Source organism: Xylocopa sonorina, chromosome 12, assembly GCF_050948175.1.
Source record: "Xylocopa sonorina isolate GNS202 chromosome 12, iyXylSono1_principal, whole genome shotgun sequence".
Lineage (NCBI taxonomy): Eukaryota > Metazoa > Arthropoda > Insecta > Hymenoptera > Apidae > Xylocopa > Xylocopa sonorina.
The window spans coordinates 6,387,647-6,410,616 of NC_135204.1; the positions used below are offsets into that span (position 1 = coordinate 6,387,647).

The 22,970-nt window shown below is 42.1% G+C and overlaps 1 protein-coding gene and 1 long non-coding RNA gene across 10 annotated transcripts in view; both read left to right on the forward strand.

Annotated features, from left to right (window-relative positions):
- The first annotated feature begins 1,434 nt into the window (after positions 1-1,434).
- On the forward strand, positions 1,435-5,690 carry LOC143430039 (uncharacterized). The gene is made up of 3 exons (XR_013102592.1): positions 1,435-2,054; positions 2,125-3,353; positions 5,434-5,690. It is a non-coding gene; the product is annotated as an uncharacterized LOC143430039 (long non-coding RNA).
- A 9-nt stretch (positions 5,691-5,699) lies between these two features.
- Positions 5,700-22,970, forward strand: part of Ih (hyperpolarization activated cyclic nucleotide gated potassium channel Ih) — a 150,299-nt gene continuing 133,028 nt past the window's right edge. For 2 of the 9 annotated variants that reach the window (XM_076905939.1, XM_076905941.1), the window contains exon 1: positions 5,705-6,084. In XM_076905939.1, the coding sequence (XP_076762054.1) occupies positions 6,047-6,084 (38 nt within the window). In that variant the 5' untranslated portion in view covers positions 5,705-6,046. Of the gene's footprint in view, positions 6,085-22,970 lie in introns of all 9 variants that reach the window. The other 7 variants (XM_076905938.1, XM_076905942.1, XM_076905943.1 and 4 more) reach the window with 5 other exon arrangements.

Genomic DNA, 22,970 nt, shown 5'->3' on the forward strand with positions numbered 1-22,970 from the left:
AATGTCAGGTGGCACGGGACACAGCGTGCAATTCCATCCGAAAAACGGATGCAACGTAAGTGTTTATCTACATGTAGGTTCGGCGGTCTGGTACATGCGCGTTGCGTCGGAATCGAAGGGCCGACGAGTCGCTTCGCGTGGCCACCGCGGTGAGGCGTCGCAGTCGGTTCCTCGAAAGAGGGGTGTAGCTTTTTTTTCCTCTCGTTCGCCGACGCGGCGCGGTAGGGATTGTCGAGGGGGCGGGTATGGCCCGTGGTCGTAACGACGGAGCCGTATCAGTGTGAGGCCGGCTATCAGCCGCCTAACATCGAGGTCGGGGTTACGCTTGTACACGTAACACGGCTGCCGCAGGCACCCACACATACACTTGCGACACCCGTGCACGGATTCACGCGGATTCTCTTGTCGCGGTCTTGCAGGCGAGCCAGAGCGGATCTGCGGACTGTCTTCGCGCGGGGGATCCTTGACGATTTTTTTTTTTTTTGACCGACGACGGGTGGGCAGCCTTTCTTCATGCAGTATGCGTCTGTAATCGATAAGGGACGGGAGCGGGGCGCGTGTATGGGATCGTCTTGAAGGAAACGTCGCGCCCTTCGAGTACATGTCGAAATGAATGAAAGTCGCGTGAGAGGTAGAGAGAGAGAAAGAGGGAGAGCCTGGGTGATGTGAGCGTGAGAGAGAAAGAGTAAGGGGATGGTAAAGGATCACGGGTGTCCAGGTTAAGAGGAAATCGTGACTAAAGGACGACGGGGTGGGGGTCAAGGGAAGACGGAAAAGAGAAGATCGCACGCGCGCGCGTGTGTGAGTGTGTATCTAAAAAAACAATCGGACGAACGGCACATACGATCGTGGATGCAACGGTGCTGCAACCGATTTCGTAACGAGTCTGTTTTCTCGTTTGACAGTCGCAGAGAAGGATCAACGGTGCGCCACACACGTCGAAACGAACACTCGGCCCCCGGAAGAGTGGAGTGCTGACAACCGTAGAAGTGAACCGTAGACAGAACAGATTAGAAAACCGGAGACATAGAGGGGGAGAGAAAGAGAGAAAGGAAAGAGGCTGTTGGTGTCGTCGGGGGTAAGGAAACTGCGAAACGCAAACGGGTCACGCGAGCAAGCCGTGTTATCGGTGTCCCGTGTCACCGCGACGGGGGGAAGTATCGAGATATATTGACGGTGAGTGCGGTATCAAGAGTAATTAAGCAGTCGCAGGATTATTTGGTAATAATGGTTGGTCGCGATTGACTGAGAACGACGAAGAAGCACCGTGTGTGCACGGCCACTGGTGTACACTGGCTGCGTCTACGAAGTGGCGAGTAACGCGGCAGAACGTTAACTGAAGGAGACATAGACAAAACCAGGAGCAGACACGGAGTAAAGTAATATTACATTGAACAACGCTAACGCGCGATAAGAAAAGTGATTAAGAGAGTAAAAGAACATAGACTGCTGAACAAGATCAGAGGAAGAGGAAGAAGGAAGGGGTTGCCGGATAAGCGGATCGCAATCGAAGAAAATCAGATGTCGTTAGCGGCCGTTGGCAGAATTCGAAACGGATATATCGTTAGGGACGGAGCAGCGTTGGTCGAGCGAGAGGCATAGTAAGGGAACGAGACAGGCGAGCCGTCGTGGTCCTGGTAGTCGGTGGTCGTCGGTCGAACGTCGATTCCCTCCTCCCACGTCGTTCATCGCGGAGGGAAAGAGAGTCGATGGGCTTGCGAGGAGCACGGCTGGATCGAGTCGAAGCGTGCCAGCGAGGAGCGGCGGAGCACGGCTCGAGGCGAGCAGATGATTTCCGATCGATCGACGCTTGCACAGCATCGAGACCATCGCGCCACCGAGCCCCGTTGCGTTTGTAAGCTGCCATGCCGTCGTACTGCCGTCGGAGGTGTGCACCGACGTTCAGCGACGACGACACTTAGCTGAGATGCGCCAATTTTGACACAGGACACGGCCGCAAGGGGTGAAAAACAACAGGGTTCGCCACGACATCTCTGGTTCTTTCGGTAAACGATGCTCGGATACATTGCCGTTGGAACGAGACGGTGAGATCTGTGGTAACGAGAAAGAAAAAGGCAGCAGGATAGAGACAGCGAGAGATTACTAACGGAGATATACATATAGATAGAGGCTGATAAGAGGGAAAGGGTAGAGAACAGAGCGGTGGAACACGTGAACGTGAATGAGAGGATGGCACCTGGATACTCGTGCGTGGCAAAGCCGAACGTGAAGGACCGCGTAACCGCGAAACGCAGGGAGCATCAAGAACGAAGCGAGGCGAGACACGCGACCGCAGCAACCAGTTTCCCGCGACTCGTAGTCGTGTCTCGATTCTGAGGGGTGCCGTCTTTATGTGTCCACCTTGTCAGAGCGGCGTCGAGCGACGAGGATTCGGCACATTGCCCGTTGGCCGCACGTGCGCATTGATGGTCGATAGTGAAACTCCTTCCAGACAGGCAGAGATAGACGAGGAATAATCCCTGTGCTTTCTCTCGTGTCTCCTTTTCGTGTCGAACAGGTGAGAGAAAAGGAGAGAAGGCGAGAGACAGAGATAGAAAAACGGCCGCGTACGCACACGGCTGGCGAACGAGCGCAATCCGTCCCAGAACGAATATTAATAAATAAATAACAAGAGGAAGAGAGAATACAGCAGCTGAAAAGAGCGCCTTCAGGAATTGTTCGGCGACCAACCATCGTGTCGCAAGGAGAATAATCGGTGACTAGTCGTACCAATCGTGTGCAGCGTGCACAGTACTACAGAGATAGAGGGAAAGCGAGAGCGGTGGGCATGCTTGGTATACGAGACGGTGTGATCGTTTCGAGCGAGCAACGGCAAATGCAGCAGCACATGCTACGGTGATCCGTATCAATTCGCGACTGTGATTTCTAAGCTTAAGGTTTAAACAAATATTAAAAGGTCGGAGAAGAATAAGAAGAATAAGAAGAGGAAAGAGGAGGGGTGGGAATAGAAGAGGCTGGATGGAGTATAAATAAAATATATTAAACACAAGCGAGATAGAAAAATAAAATCGTCCATTGTGATACTAAGATATATTAAAACGAGGATTAGGTGAACACGTGCGCTCAAGGAGATGGGTGTGAATGAAAGGGGGCGCGACACAGAGTGTGCCAGGCTAAAATGCGAGTGTAATTAATGGAAACGCGATGGTCGATCGTGGGGCATGCGTCGGATCTACAACAAACTGTGATACACCGATAACCACACCGAGGAGGGCCTCGACGTTCGATCACTGACGTCGAGTCGCGTGTATTCCTACCTATCAGAGGAGCAAAAGTGGGATGAATCGCCGGTTTCGAATCGCGTTCCCAGCCACCCCGTGATTCTCTCGCAGGTACGCATACTTTCATTTCTCGCATCCATTTCTCATTAACCCGGCATTATAATGCACCCACAGTGATCACAAAAGCTATTTCATTTGATCATATTAGAATGTGCTAATACTTTTTGTAACCACCACATACCTATATAATCCTGAAACGACTATCAAAAGTGAAAAATTGGCAAACAGGACATTTTAGTTAAGCAGAATATTGCAATGAGAACTTGCATACTCTGATAATAAGAATGAATAAAAATAGCGTTCATATGATTAAATAACATAATTCTGTTAATATAAAAGGATTATTAACTAAATATCTGTAGCAGTACAGAATTAATATTTCAACGACTCATTACGTGTAAGTCCAACTGGATTAACATTCAGTTTTCCTCTTCCGTTTCGTTAATGATTCCGTTTGATTAATTTTTCAATCTGTTTCATCACTCTAAAACTGGTTATAAGTACGAATAATAAGCACACGTTAAATAGGAAGAATCAGAGTGTTGCACAATACTTTTACGTGTCAGAGGATAATTAAAATCAGTCGCGTCTAAATGGAATCGTCGAATGAGTACTTATCATGAAAGTTAATTAACAATCGCCTCTGTGTTCGAACTTTTGCATCCATTCTTTCTTTCTTTTTTCATCGAAAACTCTTCTCTCGAAATAGAGTTTATTCTTGTTTTCTGATAAAATCAGGCGAAATGGGACAAACGTTTGTGAACATGATGCTGGGCGGAGAAGCGTATTGTTGCTTGAAAATTTTCATGTTATTCAAATGCTTCCTATTCGAACGCCCTTGACTTTGTTTCCGCGTTATCATTGCAAATGAGCCACGCAGCTCGAAAATGTCACTCTCGCCACGAAACCGCAGCCGTAACACACGTTCTGATCGACGATAAAAATCACGTGTATACGTTTAGTGCCGCGAGGAAATCACGCGAAACCCGTAGCTGTGCGAAGTTGACCAAACAGCTGTGCTTGTTTAGAATCGGAAAAAATCAACTACAACTGGTTGGTGTGATCCTACGCACGCTACAAGCCAAATTCACTATTACTTTATTGTGAATTTCACAAGCGTAACACAGTTTTAATTATGAGATTAATAACAACTAACGATTAAAAGTGATTGAAGAGAGAGAAACTAGTAGATTTCTTCTCGTTAAATTTAAATCTGTTCGATTGTGAACTCGAGAAGTTCGCTAACTTAGTTTTGCTAAACACATTTAAGTAGTAAAAGATTTCATGAATGTAATTAAAAGTTATACGAACGAAAAAAAGTGATTTCTTATGCAAATCTCGGTCAGAATGTGGAACAAAGTTTTTTCGTAACAAGCTTCGTCGCGGAGAAAATCGATTTCGAAAATTCATCGGGTACGCGTGCACTTGGCCAAGAACAGGTTGGACGAAATGGAGCAGTAGTTCAGCTCGTTCAGCATCGTCCCAATTGATTTTTATTTGTAGGGTTAAAGAAATAATATCTCATATGACTAATTAAGGTCATGTCTGATTCAAAAACAGATAATTATTGAACAGGAAAAAAGTTAGAATCCTAAAAAAATTTAAGTAAATATAACAGGATTGTAGATGCAAACTAATTGCTAGAGTCATTAGAGTATATTAGTCCTAACAAAACTAAATTACAAAACTCGCAGAGAAAGAGAAATAGGATTTCCTTTACCATAATATAATATAACTATCAATTCATACTAAATGCAGGTACAATATATTCAAATTTTTACTTTTCTGTAAACCCACATCCCTCAGTACACTGTGGACTTCTATGCGAATTCAGACTTAGAGGATAGTTCATTCGTTTCAAGGACATACCGCGCATTTTTCTATCACACACATCACATGCAGTCTCTACCTTTAATTACATGCTGCATAAACACCCGGAGTCCACCAAAACCGTACGCGTTTACACAAATAACTTCCTCCCAAACTATTTCCCATTCCGCAGTTAACACAAGCGCGAGCATCATTGCAAACATCAAACAAAGCGCAGGCCAAGAGTTAACCCTGGCTCGCCCATTCCGTGAGTTACCTCTGTGCCTACTGTTCTAACCCCAATCTTCTGACCCCTTTGCAGGCAGTCTAACCGCGCACCATCGCTGCGTACCGTGGGAAAAAGCGATCATCAGGATCGCAAAGCGTACAACTCGTCCGTCGAAAGCCAGCCAGTGACAGAAGCCTGAGTACAGCGTCGATGAAAGTCAGCCAGACCCTAAAGGACGCCTAAAGTCTGACAGCCGGTCGAACGGGCCAGCGACTAGCCCCGCTGGGCACAAGCGAAGCCAGACGCTTGGACGAGCGGCGAACAGGGAGCGAGAAAGAAACAGAAAGAGAGAGAGAGAGTGAGTGAGTGAGAGCGAGTGAGCGCGTAGCCGGAGCGGGTCACCAGGCACCGTGTACCACCCCCTGGCCACGGGGGGTGGGACAGAAATACCGTCAGCGTGGGTGCCGGTGCTGCAGGGGCGCGCCTGGCCCGTCGGCTCGCCCGCAGATTAGCACGCCGACTAGCGGCTAGCTCGGGCCCGTTTCGGCGTACCGGCCTGGCGACCTCGGGGGGCCTCACGTCGGCGGCGGTGGCCGTGGCGGCCACGGGGGAGCAGTCCGCTCCCCCAGCAGCTGCGCCACGCCATACCACGTCGAACGGGACAGCGAACGGATCGACCTCGAGCTCCAATCGCAAGAACAGAGCCATGTCCATGAGGAGTCTGCACCGGCGCGTCTCTCACCCGTAAGTCCACTGTTCTACTGTTCACGTTTCTTTTGCTGGCTATGTTGGACGACGCGTGATTACGGTAAGGGGCACGGGTCGAGGCTGTTCGAGGCTGTGTTCTGTTCTTTTAGGATCTGGAATGTTAAGTTTCTTTTAGCTCGATTACTTGGAAGGTTTGCTTTAAACGAGAAGCAGTGGAGCGATGTAGAATCACTTTCTGATAGCTGAACGTTTAGCAGAAATGGGTAATGGATATATAGCTAGCCTTGAATAGTCCAAATTCGTGTTCCTTATTTTGGAACTGCTGATTGAAGGTCTGTTTTATACGTACAGTACCGGAAACATAAATTTGAGATTGGGTCTATTTGGTATCATGATATTTTTGGCTTATTGGTACTGTGATGTGCAATGCCAGATAGTACTAATTTTATTATTGCACAGGTGGTCTGAAGTCTGAAAACACTTGTCTGATACTTGTACGTAGTCATCGTATTGATTTAGCGATAACTTTTAGTTATTTTAAACTGAATGTGTACGAATAGACCTTTTCGTTTTCGGTTAGTTCATGAGATTCCACGTTATACAAAAATTAGCTAAAGTAGCTATCTAAGTAACCATGGGATTGTTAATGGATGAGAAGCTTGATTTGTAATTTGGTCGTTTCTCGATCATTTTGAGATCGACATCGATTCTAAATCGAGGTTTTCGGACATCCCATCCGTTGGGGTATCTCATGAATACCTGGATAATTTTTGTTTTCCTTGGTATCTCGGGTAACCGGTACGAATCAGTAGTTCTAATGCTGACACGCGAATGGGATCGAGATTGGCAAAGGTGCATTGGAATGGAGAACGTTTTGGTTGCGGGGTTGAAACGTTTGGGGCTTGAATACGATGGGGAGTATGTACGTGAGTGAAGGAGACGAGGTTTTATAGCTGATTTCTTGGGGCGGTTAAGAAGTTTCCAGAGGGAAGATTAGAGATTGAATGGAAGTATTTCTGTTATTATTTTAACGTGGAGAGTTTAGATTTGGATCGTGTCAATCATAACAAAAGTACTAGGTAACGTTATGAACAATATTAATAACTAATTTTGATTTTTAAACAAGAATTTACAATTGATTGTATTCATTTACATACGGAATGTTACATTATGCTTTCGTTAGATTCCTATCGGATTTAGAGATAGCTATCGTACAATAATTTTTTGCGTTTAGAATCTGCTGAAAGAAATTTGTTGACGTTTTGGACTGATCGACTTCGCAATGCAATTGTCTGGCAAAAATCCGGATTTGAATAATAGTCCGATAATCCGTTCGGATGGACTTTTTTCTCCCTATGGATTGAAGATAGGGAAAATGATAGAGGAGAGATTTGAATGGTTTAACGCGGTCTAATTTCCTATATCCGAACTTTTTCTGGCAGTGAGATCCCGCAGGCATTCACAGCCAGAGATTCTTGCATTTAAGACTGTTAGCGGTTTCCCGTTGTAAACTGTTTCCTCGCGAAAAACCCTTTTATCATCTCGGCAACATTGAAATTGCATTTGTACCGAAAGAAATTTGTTATTTTCTGCTGAAAAATCTCTGTATTTCTATATTTGGAGTCTTTAAGCAGTTATTTTCATCGTTCGTTTAATTTCAAATTTCAAGCTTTGTTCTTCTCAGTAATTAAAAGTTCAGAAATTTTCGTGAATTTGTTCGCATTTGGTCGAAATGATGTTCTATTGAACGTACATATACCAATTTATCGATTTTACTTGTGTCTGACCAGGTTCAGTCCATTTATCCTTATTTCACTCGCTGCTGTATTTCAGTAGTATAACTCAATCATATTGTCTCTCTCCCTTGTATTATTTGATTTTTGTATTATTTTCGAAATACTTTCAAGCCACAATTATTCAGATTACATTGAAATTGGAAACAGATATAATTAGGATCAAAAGATATCTTCTCTCATTTCACTACTTCTTGCAATTCAGTGATACAAGTCAACCATATACTCTTCTCTCCTATAATCTTCTATTGGTTTCCTTACTCTCCTATAATTTTCAAAATATTTTCAAACAAAAGTTCTTTGTAACAATGCAATCTTTAGAAATATCAAAATTTTATAAACAATTCCTTGCCAAAAATTTTCAAAATGTACAATTACTTTTTCACCTAAAGATTTTCAAGCTTCTACATTAACACTTATCTTGCCTCGCTGAAAAGTAGAAACGAGTAAACATGGCGAAACATTCCTAGATACATATACATGCAAGGGTAAAGAATGTCTCATTGCAAGAGTCCCAAGCTTAACGAATATCAAACATCTCAGAACTTCGCGTCTTCTTCGCATTGTGCCCGTTGAAGTCGAGTTCTCCATTCGTGCAAATTTCATTTTATCGCCGTTGTAGCGCATCTTTGAAGCCGTTTCTAATGCTATTTGCTTGTTATAATACGTTCTCTCGATCCTATTCGTAGAATGCCAGCGCGTAGCAGCGACGCTTTTGAACCCTTTGACTCGCACGATTATCCGCGCGACAGAAACCGATGACTGGAAGGCGGAACTTGAATTCGAAGTTTAATTCTGTTCCCGCTTCTGAGGCGCACTCTCGCGTGCCTGTTTCATCTATTTTCCACGAACGTGGTTCAGAACTGTGCATTTAGAAAAAAATGTAATAAAGCCATCGACTCTTCGAACCGATAGATCTGTGAAGCAGGCATGGTTCGAACTGCGAGGCGTGCTTCTTTTCTGTTTCTGTGAAAAGTAATTCAAATTTCTGCTGTTTATGATTCAATGCTTCCTGCATATGAAAACGTTTCCATTTTAATTTTTGTCTACTTCAGACATGATATAATAGTTAAGAAAGTAATATTTTTATCATATTTTTGATAAATATCTACAACAGGATTGAAAGTGATGAAATATTTCACAATGTTAAATTTGCAAACTTTATGTATCTTTTTCATAAAGAATTAAGACATTGAAATGAAATTTTAATCATATGTCTTCTAGACTTCCTTGTGAAAAGACTTATACGTTAAAAATTTAAGATACTGCTTTTTAAAATCATAGATATAATTTTTTAACGAATTTTTTATTTGAAAGATACAACGAAGTCAACGGAAAACAGCTGGTGAATATTCGATTCGAGTATCTCGTACAGTTCCTTGACAAATAGTGCATAAAATTGGCAAATTTAATATTGGTAAGATAAATCTTTCCATCTCTGCTTTTAAATCAGGCACGATCGATTCGACAACGAACGATTCCAGGGATAGTTCCCTGCGGTTCTTACTCGCATGAATGAGATTCGTTTCGCTCGGAAACGACCAACTCGTGGATCATAATAATCGTCCTTCGTGAGTCTACCAACGCGAGTTCTATCCTCGTTGGAAATTGATAAGCTTTTTTTCTCTGAGACTGATGGAAGCATTAGAGAATCTCCTCGATTCTTCTTTGCTAACGTTAAATTGAAAAGGAAGGGGTCAAGCTATAGTACAACTGGAGAATAGAGTATTACTAAAGGAATTTTGTACTTTTACAACAATATTAAGTAACAAAACTCTACACAATCTCACTTGACTGACTTAATCTCCTTCAATCTTACACTTGCACTCATGAATATTCTCCAAATACTTTATTACTACTACATAAAACTAAAAATTAGAAGATACAGAGCACCTCGCTATAATTTCTCGTACAAGAAAAAAAATAATAATGACTTTCATCAAAAGCTCATCTCTACCTCCAGTTGTACTACAATTATCCCCCATATTTTATATTATTCACCAGAAACTTCTGATTTAATCATCCGTAAATGTAATCAAAGGTTTACGCTTAGCAGTGGGGAGTCATACGGTTTTGTCGTGACGTTCGTCGAAGGCGTTAAATATATTCTCAACGGCGGTCGTTCACCGATTCGTTACGAGTCCCCTTTCGCCCCGCGTCGCCGTGAATTTTCCCCGGTTTCCGGGCTCCGTGTGTCGCCAGAGAGATCTCCGGGACGCGATACACGTAATTCCTCAGGGGCGGTCTAAAAAAAGCAGCGGGCGCGAAAATAGGCTCCCGCAGCCAGCGCGTCGCGCGCGCGTTTATCAGCGCGGCAAAGCAAACGCGGCCGCCCCTCGTGCGTCAACAAAGTTGCCCGCCTGTTACGCCTTTGAGGAAGGCAAAACAAACTGGATGCACTGCTCAAAACAATTAGGGGGGATACGTATCGGCGCTACGTACGGTTGACGCCGCCACCGTGAAAGAAGTATTGTCCGGCCCGGCTACAATGCGGGAATTAATTGATGGCCGCGCGTCGTGTGTTTCTGTTTGAATCTGGGTGACAGCCAGTTTCCTGCGTGCCGGCTGCAGCCACGCTGATATTTCCAGCGCGGAATACGTTAGGTTAAAACGTTGTCGTTGGTGTTTCTTCAGTTGCAAACATGGAATCAGGTTTGAAATAGAAGTTTGTTAGCTCAGGGTGAAAATTGAAAATTAAGAAATGAATGGTGACTATATATTATCTATAATTCTAGTAATCCTCCTCCACTTTGTGCCTCGAGCAACAGTATTCTGTTTTAACAACGTTAAATCGTGTAGAAATCCACGAGAAATCCAAGTATCCCTCTTCGAGCCGGCTGCAGCCACGTTGATATTTCTAGCGCGGAATACGTTAGGTTAAAACGTTGTCGTTGATGTTTCTTTAGTTGCAAACATGGAATCAGGTTTGAAATAGAAGTTTGTTAGCTTAGGGTGAAAATTGAAAATTAAAAAATGAATGGTGACTATATATTTTTTTGTAATTCTAGTAATCCTCCTCCACTTTGTACCTCGAGCAACAGTATTCTCCTTTAACAATGTTAAATCGTGTAGAAATCCACGAAAAATCCAAGTATCCCTCTTCGAGCTGGTCAAGCCGTGAGTCGTCGTAAACCATAGCCGAAAGTCAATTACCGTAAGCTGGAAGGACGTGACTCAGCGTGACGGGCGTGGAATAATGATTAACAGGTAGCACCGTGGCGCAGGGTCCGGTGTACCAGCCGTGAACGCCACCTTTTAACGACGTCGATTAATCCTCTCGATAAAACGTCGAAACGTCTCTGTTTAACGGGCTCTCCGCGGATTGATCGTTGGGAACGTGGACGCTTTTGTGTAGTCGTGTTCTCCATCAGCAGTAGCAGCAGCCCCCTCTTTTGCTGAGGGGGAAATTCGATTCGAATATTTTTCGTATCGATATACTTTTTCGTTTTTTGTAAAGAATTGTGGATTTTTTGTGGAAATTTGGAGGCTTCAGAGCTGCAGAAGCTAGGACGTAGCATTTTAAGCACCGAAGGATCATAAGGACTGCAGGCTCGTAGGCGTTAGGATCGCAAGGGCTGCTGCAGGGTTGCAGGCGTAAGTTCGTCCCCTTTTTTCTTATCTCGTTCCTGGATTCTCAGTTCGTTTGGCAAAAACGTCTCTGGCGAACGAAATTGTGGCCTCAGGCAGACGTTCACACTTATTCGTGTCATCGCTGACGCATTGTTCGCCGGATGATACCCTTTATCAGGCCTGTGCAAATATCCTTGCGTTAAATGACGCGGCAAATCCGCGTCGAGGTGCTCCATTAATGCGCGCGAAAAAATCTGACGCGCTTCGAAGGTTCGACTTTACTGCTGATTGCATGTCATATTTTTTTTTATTAAATGGTTTTTTTAATATCTATTATTATGCAGAAGATAGTTTCTTTTTTTTGAGGAAAGAAGTCTTCATCCGTTGTGGAAGCTTTAAGTCATCTTTATATATTTTTGTAAGCTAAACTTCAAACGTCTTATTTGTAACATTAACTTACAACTTTTATATAACATTTATTTTACGACCTTTTAAGTATATTTGACGAAACTGTTTCTGGAACAATTCTTAACACGTTGCATTCGAAATGGGCTATCTGTGACCCGCGGTGGAGCTGTTAGCAGCAGCAGAAAGTTTCTTGAAACTTTGGTAAACCAAGGTGTTCTCTGTTACACTGTACGTGTAAAGCAAAACGTAAAAGAAAATGGAAATATAAGTTAAATTGAATATTCCGTGTATAATCTAAACATTAATAATTCCTATTGAAAATTCTTAACTAAATGTACGTAAACATTCTATATTAATATTCAGGAATACAAATTTTAATATAATCGTATATCATAATATTTTTTAATTGTTTACTAAATACTCCACTGTAATATGTAGCTTTTTAATGGAACGTTTGGTACGGCTGCAAAGTACTTCTTTTCCTCTTCACATAGGGAACACGTTAAGCTTTATAAAAGCAAGAGGAGGAAATCAATTTGCATAGAACTTTGAATATTCCTTTGGTTTGATAAAATTCTTTTCGCCTGCACATTCATTTCATCGTCCACGATTAAACGTTGAAGGGAAGACGCGGAGGAGCGTCAAAGGCCACGTCAGTTTCACCGGATGAAGGGCGTACCCTTTCAAATTTGCGGGACGGAAAAGCTCCACGTCATCAAAACGACCGAATCTCGTTTGCTTCGATCCGTCTCGAATTTCCTGGGCATAGATTCGATTTCCAAAACGATTCTTTCAGTGCGACAGTGTAAATCCTCTCCCTTCCATCGATCGAATTTTCAGTTGGCGAAGATAGATGAAAAAAGGGAGAAAGCGGAAATTCTTTGATGTTTCGAAAATCGACCTGGGACGATTCGGAACGGACGATTTCCGGGAATTTCACGGGAGATCTCGGGGACGATCGATTGTTAGCTCGGGTCCGTGAAAACGTGGAATGTTTCGCGACGCAGTTTTGTCTCGTAATTCCTTGGAATAATTTACTGCCGCGTAAAGAGCTCGACGGATTAACGACAGTGCGATCGTTAAGCAAAAGCTGAATGAAAAGGCAGAGATTACAATGGGACGCGTCTCGTTGGAATCAAAAGGCGCCCCGAACAAACGCGATTCTTGCGCTATTAATTCCGTGTTTGTCGTCGTTTATTCATTCTTTCGTCTCAGCGTAATGATTTTTTTTTTTTTTACATTTACAGATTTGTCTGACTGGGTCAATTGTAATTGCGAGATCATTAGAGACGTTTGCTGTAACCATAAACGATCTGTATCTGGGTCCTTATGCTATTTTTGTACCTTCTTTCGATTTACTCAAAAGTTTTGAGATTTTTACTGCGGTTTTAAAAATAATTAATTTATCGAGTCTACGGTCTTCTAAAATTAAAATATGTATACCTGAGTGTTAAAAAAATCACTGGTTTCGATTGTTAAGCAGATATCACGTCCAGTAGAAAATTTGGAGAACACTGCTCGATACTACTCGTGCACGACTCCCCTTTTATTTCGCCTTGATCGCTCCGCTTAAGACGCCATCAATTTCAGCGACACTTGGTATTAAAAAGAGAACGGGACGGGAGAATAAAGCAAAAAGGATAACGAGATTTTAAGTGTCTGTTTATTCGCGAGGTTCGAGAGCGCGTTTCCGCCACTTGGCGTCTTTTCTATCCCGTCCCCGCGAGCTCGCGCAACCCTCCATCGCGGTGCAATAACTTGCGAAATGATTACACGCGGCCGATGTGTGCGTCTATGCGTGTGCACGGCGAATTTGCATAATCCGTGCGTGATTTACATAATGTCAATATATATACACCGGTGATTAATTTACGCGGCTACGGAATGGATGGACGAAACGAGCAGAGTTGTAAAATTCGTGTCCCCCTGCGAGTGGCGTTGATAAATCGTGTTTCCCTTCGTTAAACCTTCCGTTTTGCGGGGTGTAAAATCATCCCTTCGTTCCGGTTATACGGTTCCAGCGAAACGTTCCGATTCGTTCGATCAGAATTTTGCATCCAACTCTACGATCGATTTATTATGTTTTTTAGTATACTGCTTCCTTGTTTTTTTTTTATCCTGGAGAGGGGGATGCAACGAGGGTTGAAACGCGAATGGCGGGAATAGAGAAAGCGAACCGATTCGTTGGGAATGATTTTAAGAATAGACGACTATCTCGAAGTCACCTCGTATGAAATTGCATTCAGTCTCGTCTTCAGATTTCCGAGAGTATCTTCAGACCGACCCTACTAATTATTCACTCGCGAGCTTTTTCGAGCGGATTCCTCGCCAGAAATTTGATACTCATTAATTGACTTCGTTTAAAGTGATATTTGTGTTAGCGATGCTTGAAGTAGCTATTCCTTTTCGAGATCGTACGTTACTGTTGGTATTACATCTTCGTGTACGTACTAAATTCGGGCAATAAATCAAATTGCTGCTTGTTAAAGTCCATGCGAAAGTACGCGATTGAATTTTTTCCTCATCGAATTTCCCCGTGATCCGCGCGAAGAAAATTGTCGACGGTCTAAAGCCTGATTTCATTAAAAACCGATACGAACGGCGATATTTTTTGCTCAAAGAAACATATTGCGCGGGCCAAATTGATTTTTGCGGCATGCACGCGGTCCGTTCTCGCAATTATCGAGGCACGGTATAGAAATAGTTGTTGCGTCGTAGAATGGCGGATGTTTTAGAATTCCACGGCGTGAAATTCAATTTTTCCCGCCCGCTTTTTTACTAAAGAGCAACGCGGGCCTGTTGTTTGGAAGGGAGAAAAGGAAACAGAAATGTGGAACTTTGGACGGTGCAATCGGGAGGTTAAGGAACAAAGGGAGCAGTCATGTTTCGTTTCGCGTTTTTCGCTTACAATTAGAGCCGAGCGGAAGGGTGAAAAGGGGGAGCACCACCAGGCACAGATATCACGAACACTGGATTCATTCGTGCTTAAGTTTTTCTATCCTGTGTGAATTAACCATGCCCCGTCTCGTTCGCCTCTCGTCCCAGCGTAAAGGAAACATTGAATTTGAACAAAAATTATATGAAATACTCCAAAGATGTTGCAATGATACAAATATGATTGTCATATTATTTTTCGCTGCGATTATTTATGGGGACTTCGTTCGAAATAAATGGTATAACAATGCAGAGTGATTCTAGCAGCCGAATTAACGCTAAGAGCGCTTTTACGTGAAGCTGGAAAAAAATTTGGGGAGGAAGTTTTTGCGCTGTTCAATTGTTCGCGAGTGCACGAGTGCACTTAAAAGTACAATTGCATTTTTTTTTTATATAGAGGACCGTATAACTTTATTTTGCATAAATTGATTTTTCAAGCAAAATGTATGAGTTGGGATCATTGAAACGAACAGGAGGAAACGAGGAAATTTTTGGCTTTTAATTATGAAAATACCTTTATCTCGTTATCGTTTAATTCCGTTCAGAAATGTTCCATTATGTTCAATTAAACAAAAATTTTGTTCGAGCTCCACAAATTCCTTAAATTTTCCTAAATCAAAACAATCACCACTTATATCTTGCTTGCATATAAAGTTGCCATTTCGTCCAACAAATGATTTCTGTACGTAAGAATTAGCAGAAGAAGAATCTTTAGTGCGAAATAAATTGCCACCGTTTGAAATAAGGGGTTAATCGGTTGTCGATCTGGAAGTAATGGTAAATTCCATAAATGCGAGTAGCTGTTGAGGAAAACGTTATTGCGGTGCGGGTGCCGTTCTCTGTCCCTCTCTCTCTCTCTCTCCTTGTCTCTATTTCCCTTGCTATCGCCATCTCTCTTCTAATAACGTTTGCATGCACGCCAATAAAGAGAGAGGGGTTCGACGACGTTAGAGGGTGGTAAGTGGTGGTTGCGTTTCGGAATCTAAGATAACAAGATAGAAACGGCGGAGGTGTATAGTAGGCGTTACAGAGAGTCGACCAGGGAGTAATCAATAACTGACCCATATTGTAGTCCTCGTTCTACTCTCTCTTCTATCTTCCCTCCGCGTCCTTCTCCGATCCCTCCGTTCCTTCTTCGCCAACCCCTGCTACAACATTCCCATTCTTTCCCTGCTTTCTGTTTTTGCCCCTTTTTCTTCCCTTCTTCCATTTTCTACCATCCATCTGTCATTTCTGTTATTATTCCACATATACGAACCATTCCTTCCCTTTTTCGTTTTCTTTTTTTTAATTACACGAAGCATTAGATGCTTCGAAGTAGACTTAAATCCAATGCTCCTCATTTTTCAATTTTCTTTAAAGATCATCTATTTGAATTATAAATTAGATTTTATATTTTGCAATATCGTTTCTCTTAATTTATCTTCGTTTTACTTGAAATTGTTCGTGAACCAGTTGTTCTGCACATAATAAATTAACCGATCGATCTATCAATCCCTTCCTTTCCTTCGTCTGTTTGCCTCTCTGTCTCTCCGTTTCGTTCTGTTCGTCTGCTTTCCCCTGTCTCCTCCTGTACGCAACCCTTTTCAACGGAGAAACACCCCTTCACGCGTGTTCGCGACGTTTCTCTTCCCCGTCTGTCGGTTCTTTTTAACCCGTTCGTCGTGAAAATTCGCCGGACCAACGTGAGAATCAAGTTTCATTCTCCTTCGACCTACATACACGCGAAGTGTCTCCTGCGAGACGAGAAAGGGTGAAGGGGCCAGCTAATTGGTGGACAGTCGTAGTTCCGTGAAAAATTTCACCCTGAACGGACAACCGGACGTTTTTAGGCCGTTGGAATTTGGGATCCAACCTGTTTAACGTGCTGTTAATTGAGTTACCAGTCGAGTCTCGAATGATTCGACGAATTTACGAGAAAAAAAAGATCTACGGAGAGGAATGCGTTTCAATTGATACCCTTGATGTCTCTTTAAATTCGTTTCCGCGTGGCAATTTCGAGGTTTTTTTGTTTATGGAGAGAATGCCACACTCTTTTCATATTCCAGCCCTCGGTTATTGCACGCACTTCCCGCGCTCGCATTTATCGACCTCCTTGCCAGGTTTATTTAACAAACATTTAACAACGCTAGTCAAAGTTCCATTTCCACTCTGGACTCTTTCAGTTCGCTCTGCAAACTTTAATGTTTAATGCGCGTTAATTGAGTTTAAAGTCGCACGCTGTACGCCCGGTGTAATGACGGATTTTGGCGCTCTATAGGACACTGGAAATGGGAAATTGCTGTTTCGGGCGTGCTTATTTATTTTGGTTCCAGTCCGTGCCCAGAGCTTCGCCTGGCAGACGATTTTTCGGGGATTCGAAGTTAAACGATTAGTCTCGAACCTTGACATTCCACGTGGAGCTAAAAATCCAAGCATTTTTGCATCGTCGAAACGATGTAACGTACGCCAAAGCTACGTATTCTTAACTCTGTTACATACACGCGACTCGCGTTCGAATTTCATTTTCACATAGAAATTTTTTCATCTACTTTCGTTAGAATATTTCATAACGCTTTGCATATAGTTTAATAATGTGTTTTGGGTTTATTCAACAAGGACCAATTCACATTTCTAGAAATCCTTTTACCCTTTTTTTGATAGATCAATTTTCAAATTGTTAGTGAGATATTAGTGCGTACGTTGCTTTTTTGTTAGATAATGCAATACATTTTCTCTAGTTATTTTTGAAGAATTATAGTGCAAAGTATATTGTGATAGAAAAGCCGCCATATAATTGGGGAACAACTTGCAAGCACCGTGTTGTCCTTGAACGCGAGCTGCACGCATTAAGAACACACCCTCCATGGATCGCAAATCGGTGTACCAAATATAACAGTCCAATACAATCAGAGCCAGTGGAGCTGGGCATGTGCCACCCAGCTATCCTCAAATCCTCGCTTCTTCCATGCCAAACGGTCTATGCACTGCCTTCTCTTCCACTTGCCACTACCACGATGCATCTTCCTTTTTACGAGGTTATTTCATAAATTTTATCCTTTTTTAAGTAACAATTCTTTCACCCAACCAATCTCACATCCACCTCGAGGTATCCATTTGTTGATATCGCAGTATAGTTTCAATTCCTGTTAGTTGGATTAATTTTCGTAACATCGAAAAGGTGTTAATAAGTTAATGCTCATCTATCCTCGTGAAGATTAACACCAACCTGTCGACAGATCTATATCATCAATCAAAATCAGTCTATCGCGTCCAACCTGCCGTCAGAACCTCGTCATCCCCTCAGAACTGCAGGATAACAATCAGAGCGACGACTATCAAACGATACCACCCCACTAAATCACGACTCAACGTTGCAAAAGTCGTGGAACCCATTTTTCGCGCGGTTTTGACGAGAACCCGCAGTGGATTAGGAAGACTCGTACATCAGCGAGTCGGCCAGTTGTTTGGCATACGTTCAACGTTGACTTATTCGCGTGAGGGTGTACAGGGCTAGGGGCTGGGGTTGGCTTCTGGAGAGGACAGAGGGGGTGTGCCGGATCAGCTTTATCGAACAAGGAACGCCGCGCGACGATTTCGTTAATTGTAAAAGCGTGACGACCCTTTTCTGATCGGAATCACCGACCCAGATCTCGCGGTTCTCGTCCCTTTGCCAGCGCGGCCAGGCGCCTCTGTCGCCTAAATAGGTGGCAGCCAAAGGCGTTTTTCGAGTGGGCCTGAAAACGGAGCGGACCAACCGCCAGGCGGCCGAGAAGAAGTGCTAGAATGGTTCATATCTCAGCAATCTCTGTCGAGGTTCGCAGCTAGCTGCCCTCGAGAGGGAGCCCTCTACAATCTCTAATATTGCGCTCTAACCCATATGCCGTGGTGGAGGGCCGGGTATAGGCGAACACGGCATTCTATCCGTGTTTCAAGATGAAACACGCCGTTCGCGGGATATCAAAGTCGCTATTTATTAGTTGCCGCTCGTTTCTGAACCGGATGCACCCAGCGGGTTCCTCCGGGTGCATCGTGATTGGGAATATCGCGCGTTCGACGAGGCTACGTGGGCGTTTCGACAGCCCACGTAGACTTTGCACCATTCAGCGTTTTGGCTTTCAGTTTCGTTCCTCGATTTTAACTGCGTACAGAACGTTACGTAAATTGGGAGTTATAGGACTCGTGTGGGCTAAATGCACTTAATAATGGTTACTGATGCTCGAACGAGCCGCTGGATTCAAATGGAATTGATACATCTGGCGTTGGGTTACGAATTTAACGCGTTCGCTAATCGAAGTCAGGGTATTTGGATTCGACAGCTTGATTTCTGCTAACACGTGTTAAGCTACTAGTCTACGATCTTTTTTTTTTAAAGAGAGTATGTTTAGCCATATTTAAAAATACTTCTTTCGTTATTATTAAATCATAGTTCACCCTGCTTTGCTCAGTGAAACTTTCAACACTGCTGCTGACCAATGCAGGTCGTGGATGACCCGGGCGGTGGTGGACGCGTTAAGTGTCGCTCTAGGTGAACTTTTGAACTTCTCACACTCGAGACGGGCGGTATATTGCAAATGTTTACGCTGCGCGGCGGTAGTTCGCTCTCAAAGAAAGGGATTTCGCGGTCCGAGCAAATTAACAGACAGACGGGGGAAATATTGTTGCAACGAATTAATCGGGGTTTTGGGGCGGCCAGTGATTTGTTTGTTGGATTTCTACTTAGAAAAGTTCGGGGTATTAAAGTGGGCGTAATTGAACGTGCAATTTAACGCTGTTGTAGCACTTGAGATGCAAATGTCTGTTTCACTTTAAGAGTCTTGAACCAGGCGCAGAGGAACGCCTGAAATAGTCGAGTGCGGACTCGAGTTTTCATACCTTTTTGAATTTGAATCTCTCATTCGAGGACTATAAATATTGCGTATAAATGTTCGAGGCGCATCGAGAGCGCAAAAAGCAAACAATCGTTGGAAAAATACGCTTTTTGATTGCTGTCGATTTGTCGAATGTGCGCCTCGATTTATAATTATAACGTTTATCCTTAAAATCAGCTTAGAAAACAATATTTCACTCCGTCGTCAGAGTACTATCTGCGTTCAGTTTAGGGGTGAAGTTATAGTAGATAATAATGAGGTGCGAGTACTGATCGAGTGTGATTAGACTTGTCTGAAATTAGCAGCATGGCACGAGGTGTCAGAATTTATCGTCCGGAACGAGTCACGCAAATCGTACGGTTTTTATCTCCTCTAATAGATGGAGATAAAAAAAAGACACAAAGGAGGGAAAAGTTGAATGGTTTAACGAGAGTTATCATACTATCTCATTTTTCCTCATGAAACCCATTACTACAATATTCTTACCTTTACTTGGACAACTTTCATCTGTTTTAGTCCCATTGAATCGCGAAGAAAATTTGTAATCTATAAGTTACTAAAAAATTTCTGTGATAAAAGAGACATTTTGTAAAATAAAATAGAGATTATTATAGATTTCTTTTAAGAAAATTTTTGTTTAAAAATATAAGCATTACGACCTGATGTATTTCGTAAAAAGTAGAATGTTATATGAATTAACATTGCTAATGATAATTAAATAATTGTTAATACTCTAAAATCAGTTCATGTTCCACCGATAATGTTTTAAAATTCTCGCCATTTTGAAGAAAGACGCTTGATGGTGGTGGACATTAAATACGCGCGAATTATTATTCTCAAACGACTCAAGAACGATTTTATACCAGGTTTTTAATGATACCGCTTCTTCTAATCGTACTGTCATTGTGAAACCGAGCAAAAGTCACTGATCATTGTTGTTGTTGTGTTGGTAGGAGTCGGCGTATTGTCGGGGCTTCCGGGCGATCAGCATCGCAGACTATGAGCAATAGGGTACATTGACTCTCTTTTTTCTGAATTCTTTTTTTACCCCTTCACGTATTTTTCTATTCTTTATGCCTGGATTTATTCTTCTTACTGTTTTCTGACTGATATTATATCTCTTGTTAAGATCTATTTTAATAGATTACAGACAGATTTCATTTTCTTCCTTTCTATTTTATACATGTTTCTCTATTCACACTTCTCGTTCTACATTTTTACTTTTCATTTCTTAAATAATAACATTACACCTAAGTTCATACTATATAGCGAGATACTACATTTTAACCTTCGATCTTTTTCTATCTATTTTTGTGCTCTCAGTTATTTTCGCAACGATCTGATTAATTAAGTCGCATGCATCAATATTCTCTTCCTTCTCACGTGCTCATCGATCTTTTCATTGTTCTCGATATTTCAATTACGTTCTTTTTATTGTATCTAACGTTCACACCGTATTCATAGTGCATTCGAGCGGCTAGAAGTACGTATAAATTATGTATATATATATGCTTTGTACGTATATATATATATACATATATACATACATATATATTTTGTAGGAGGCACATTGTTATTCATATTATTGACTTTCTCTTTTATCGTATTTGCATGCGCCAGACGAAGTAAAATACACTTCGCTACGATATGCTGTGCGTTATGGTATTCCATCGTATATATATTTCTATATACTTCTTTCATTTTATTCTTTTTCTTTTTTTTTTTTCTTATAATCCGATCACGAACACTTTTCGATCTCGTGAAGGTAAGTCTGTTTCAGGAGTAAGGCGGAGGTGCTGCTAACGATGATAAAATATCGATAATTCGATATTCATCATGAATTTTAATCAGTGCACGCGGGATTTGTTTCGGAGGTTAATGTACGTAATATGCAAATCTAAATACGATACAGAAATTAATTTCTATTTAGGTTACTTTTTACATATAAGCCTTTATTGAAATTACCTCCCAATCGCAATTATTATAGTAATTACTCGCTTTATTTTTAGTAAGAGGAGTCCTTTGTATTTCCATTTTCTAATTTATTATATTTGTATGATATATCGTAACAGCTAGTTAGAAAATTTTCTTCGTTGGTTAGATACAATTTTTAAATTAGAGTTGCTTTCTTGAATTAATATTTATTGCTGTCTCTCCTTCGCTTTTTTTAAATAAACAAATAATCAAGTTGCATGGAAATTAATTTCAACGAACCATAATTATAGGATTATATTATTCTCGTATAAAAATCAAGGTGTATTTCAGTGGCGCGTTTTTCAAGCAATTTCTTTTTATCTTGATACATTTCCTCGAGGGTTTCCTCTTCTTCAGTTACGCTCTACTCTATATCTTTTATATCGGTAGATAAAGTTCAACTTGTCGATATTCTGACGACGGCATCGATAAAGTTTCGTTAGCGGCACTTCTAAATGAGCATCTCTCCTTCTTTTCTGTGTTACTTCTGGCTTGTCAGACGTTGTTTCCTCGCTTATTACGATCTCACGGTTCTTTAGAAAAAGTGACAGAGAAAGAAATAGCCAACGACGCTTATTGGAAGCGATTGCTCCTCATCAAGCTGTTTCACTTCGTAATTTCCCACGCTTATCCTGTTTCTTTAATTCTTAAAGTCTGTTTTAATAGGTTTGAAGAGTAAAAATTGTTATCAAGAAAATTGCTGCGCGATATCAAATAGCGCAGAAAATGTAAATAATTTCTAACAAGGTGTATCAAAAATTTTGCACATGAACTCTGCAACGAAATCGACTTCATCACATTTTAGTGCCATTTGTAAAATTAATTTTAGAGACACGAAAAATGGGTTTACCCAGAAAAGCATTTTAGAAATCATTGCTCCATTTGCACGCAGAATATTCTGAAACAGTGATAAGCAACCTACGACCCACTGAGGATGTTTGTGCGACCTATTTCAGTCACCTAAGGTGACAGATTCCTACGCTTAAGACGCTATATGTGTCTGTCAAACAGTTTTCGAGAAAATTGTATATTTCCGGAATAGATGGTGCGATAAAAATTTCCTGGGGAGGAATTGCTCGTCACTGCGTAAAACAGATTAATAAACGCGCGGTGATAGGTCAACAATCCAGAAGCGAGTGTGTGCGAAGCGTCTCCAATGTTTCATTTGCCAGAAAAAAGGGAAGGAGAACGATTACACCCCCGGGACACCGTTGAAATTACAACGATAGCCACGGAACGTGTCAAGCGGGCCACGAAAAAGTCAGCTTCAATAGCGGTGCATTAAAAATCCGGCGCTCGCGTGGCTGGCGACGTTCGTTTCTCGATTGCACACCCTTGTTCCCCGTTTTCGTGGAAAAAAATCGGCCAATAACTTCTGAAATAAGCCTGGTAG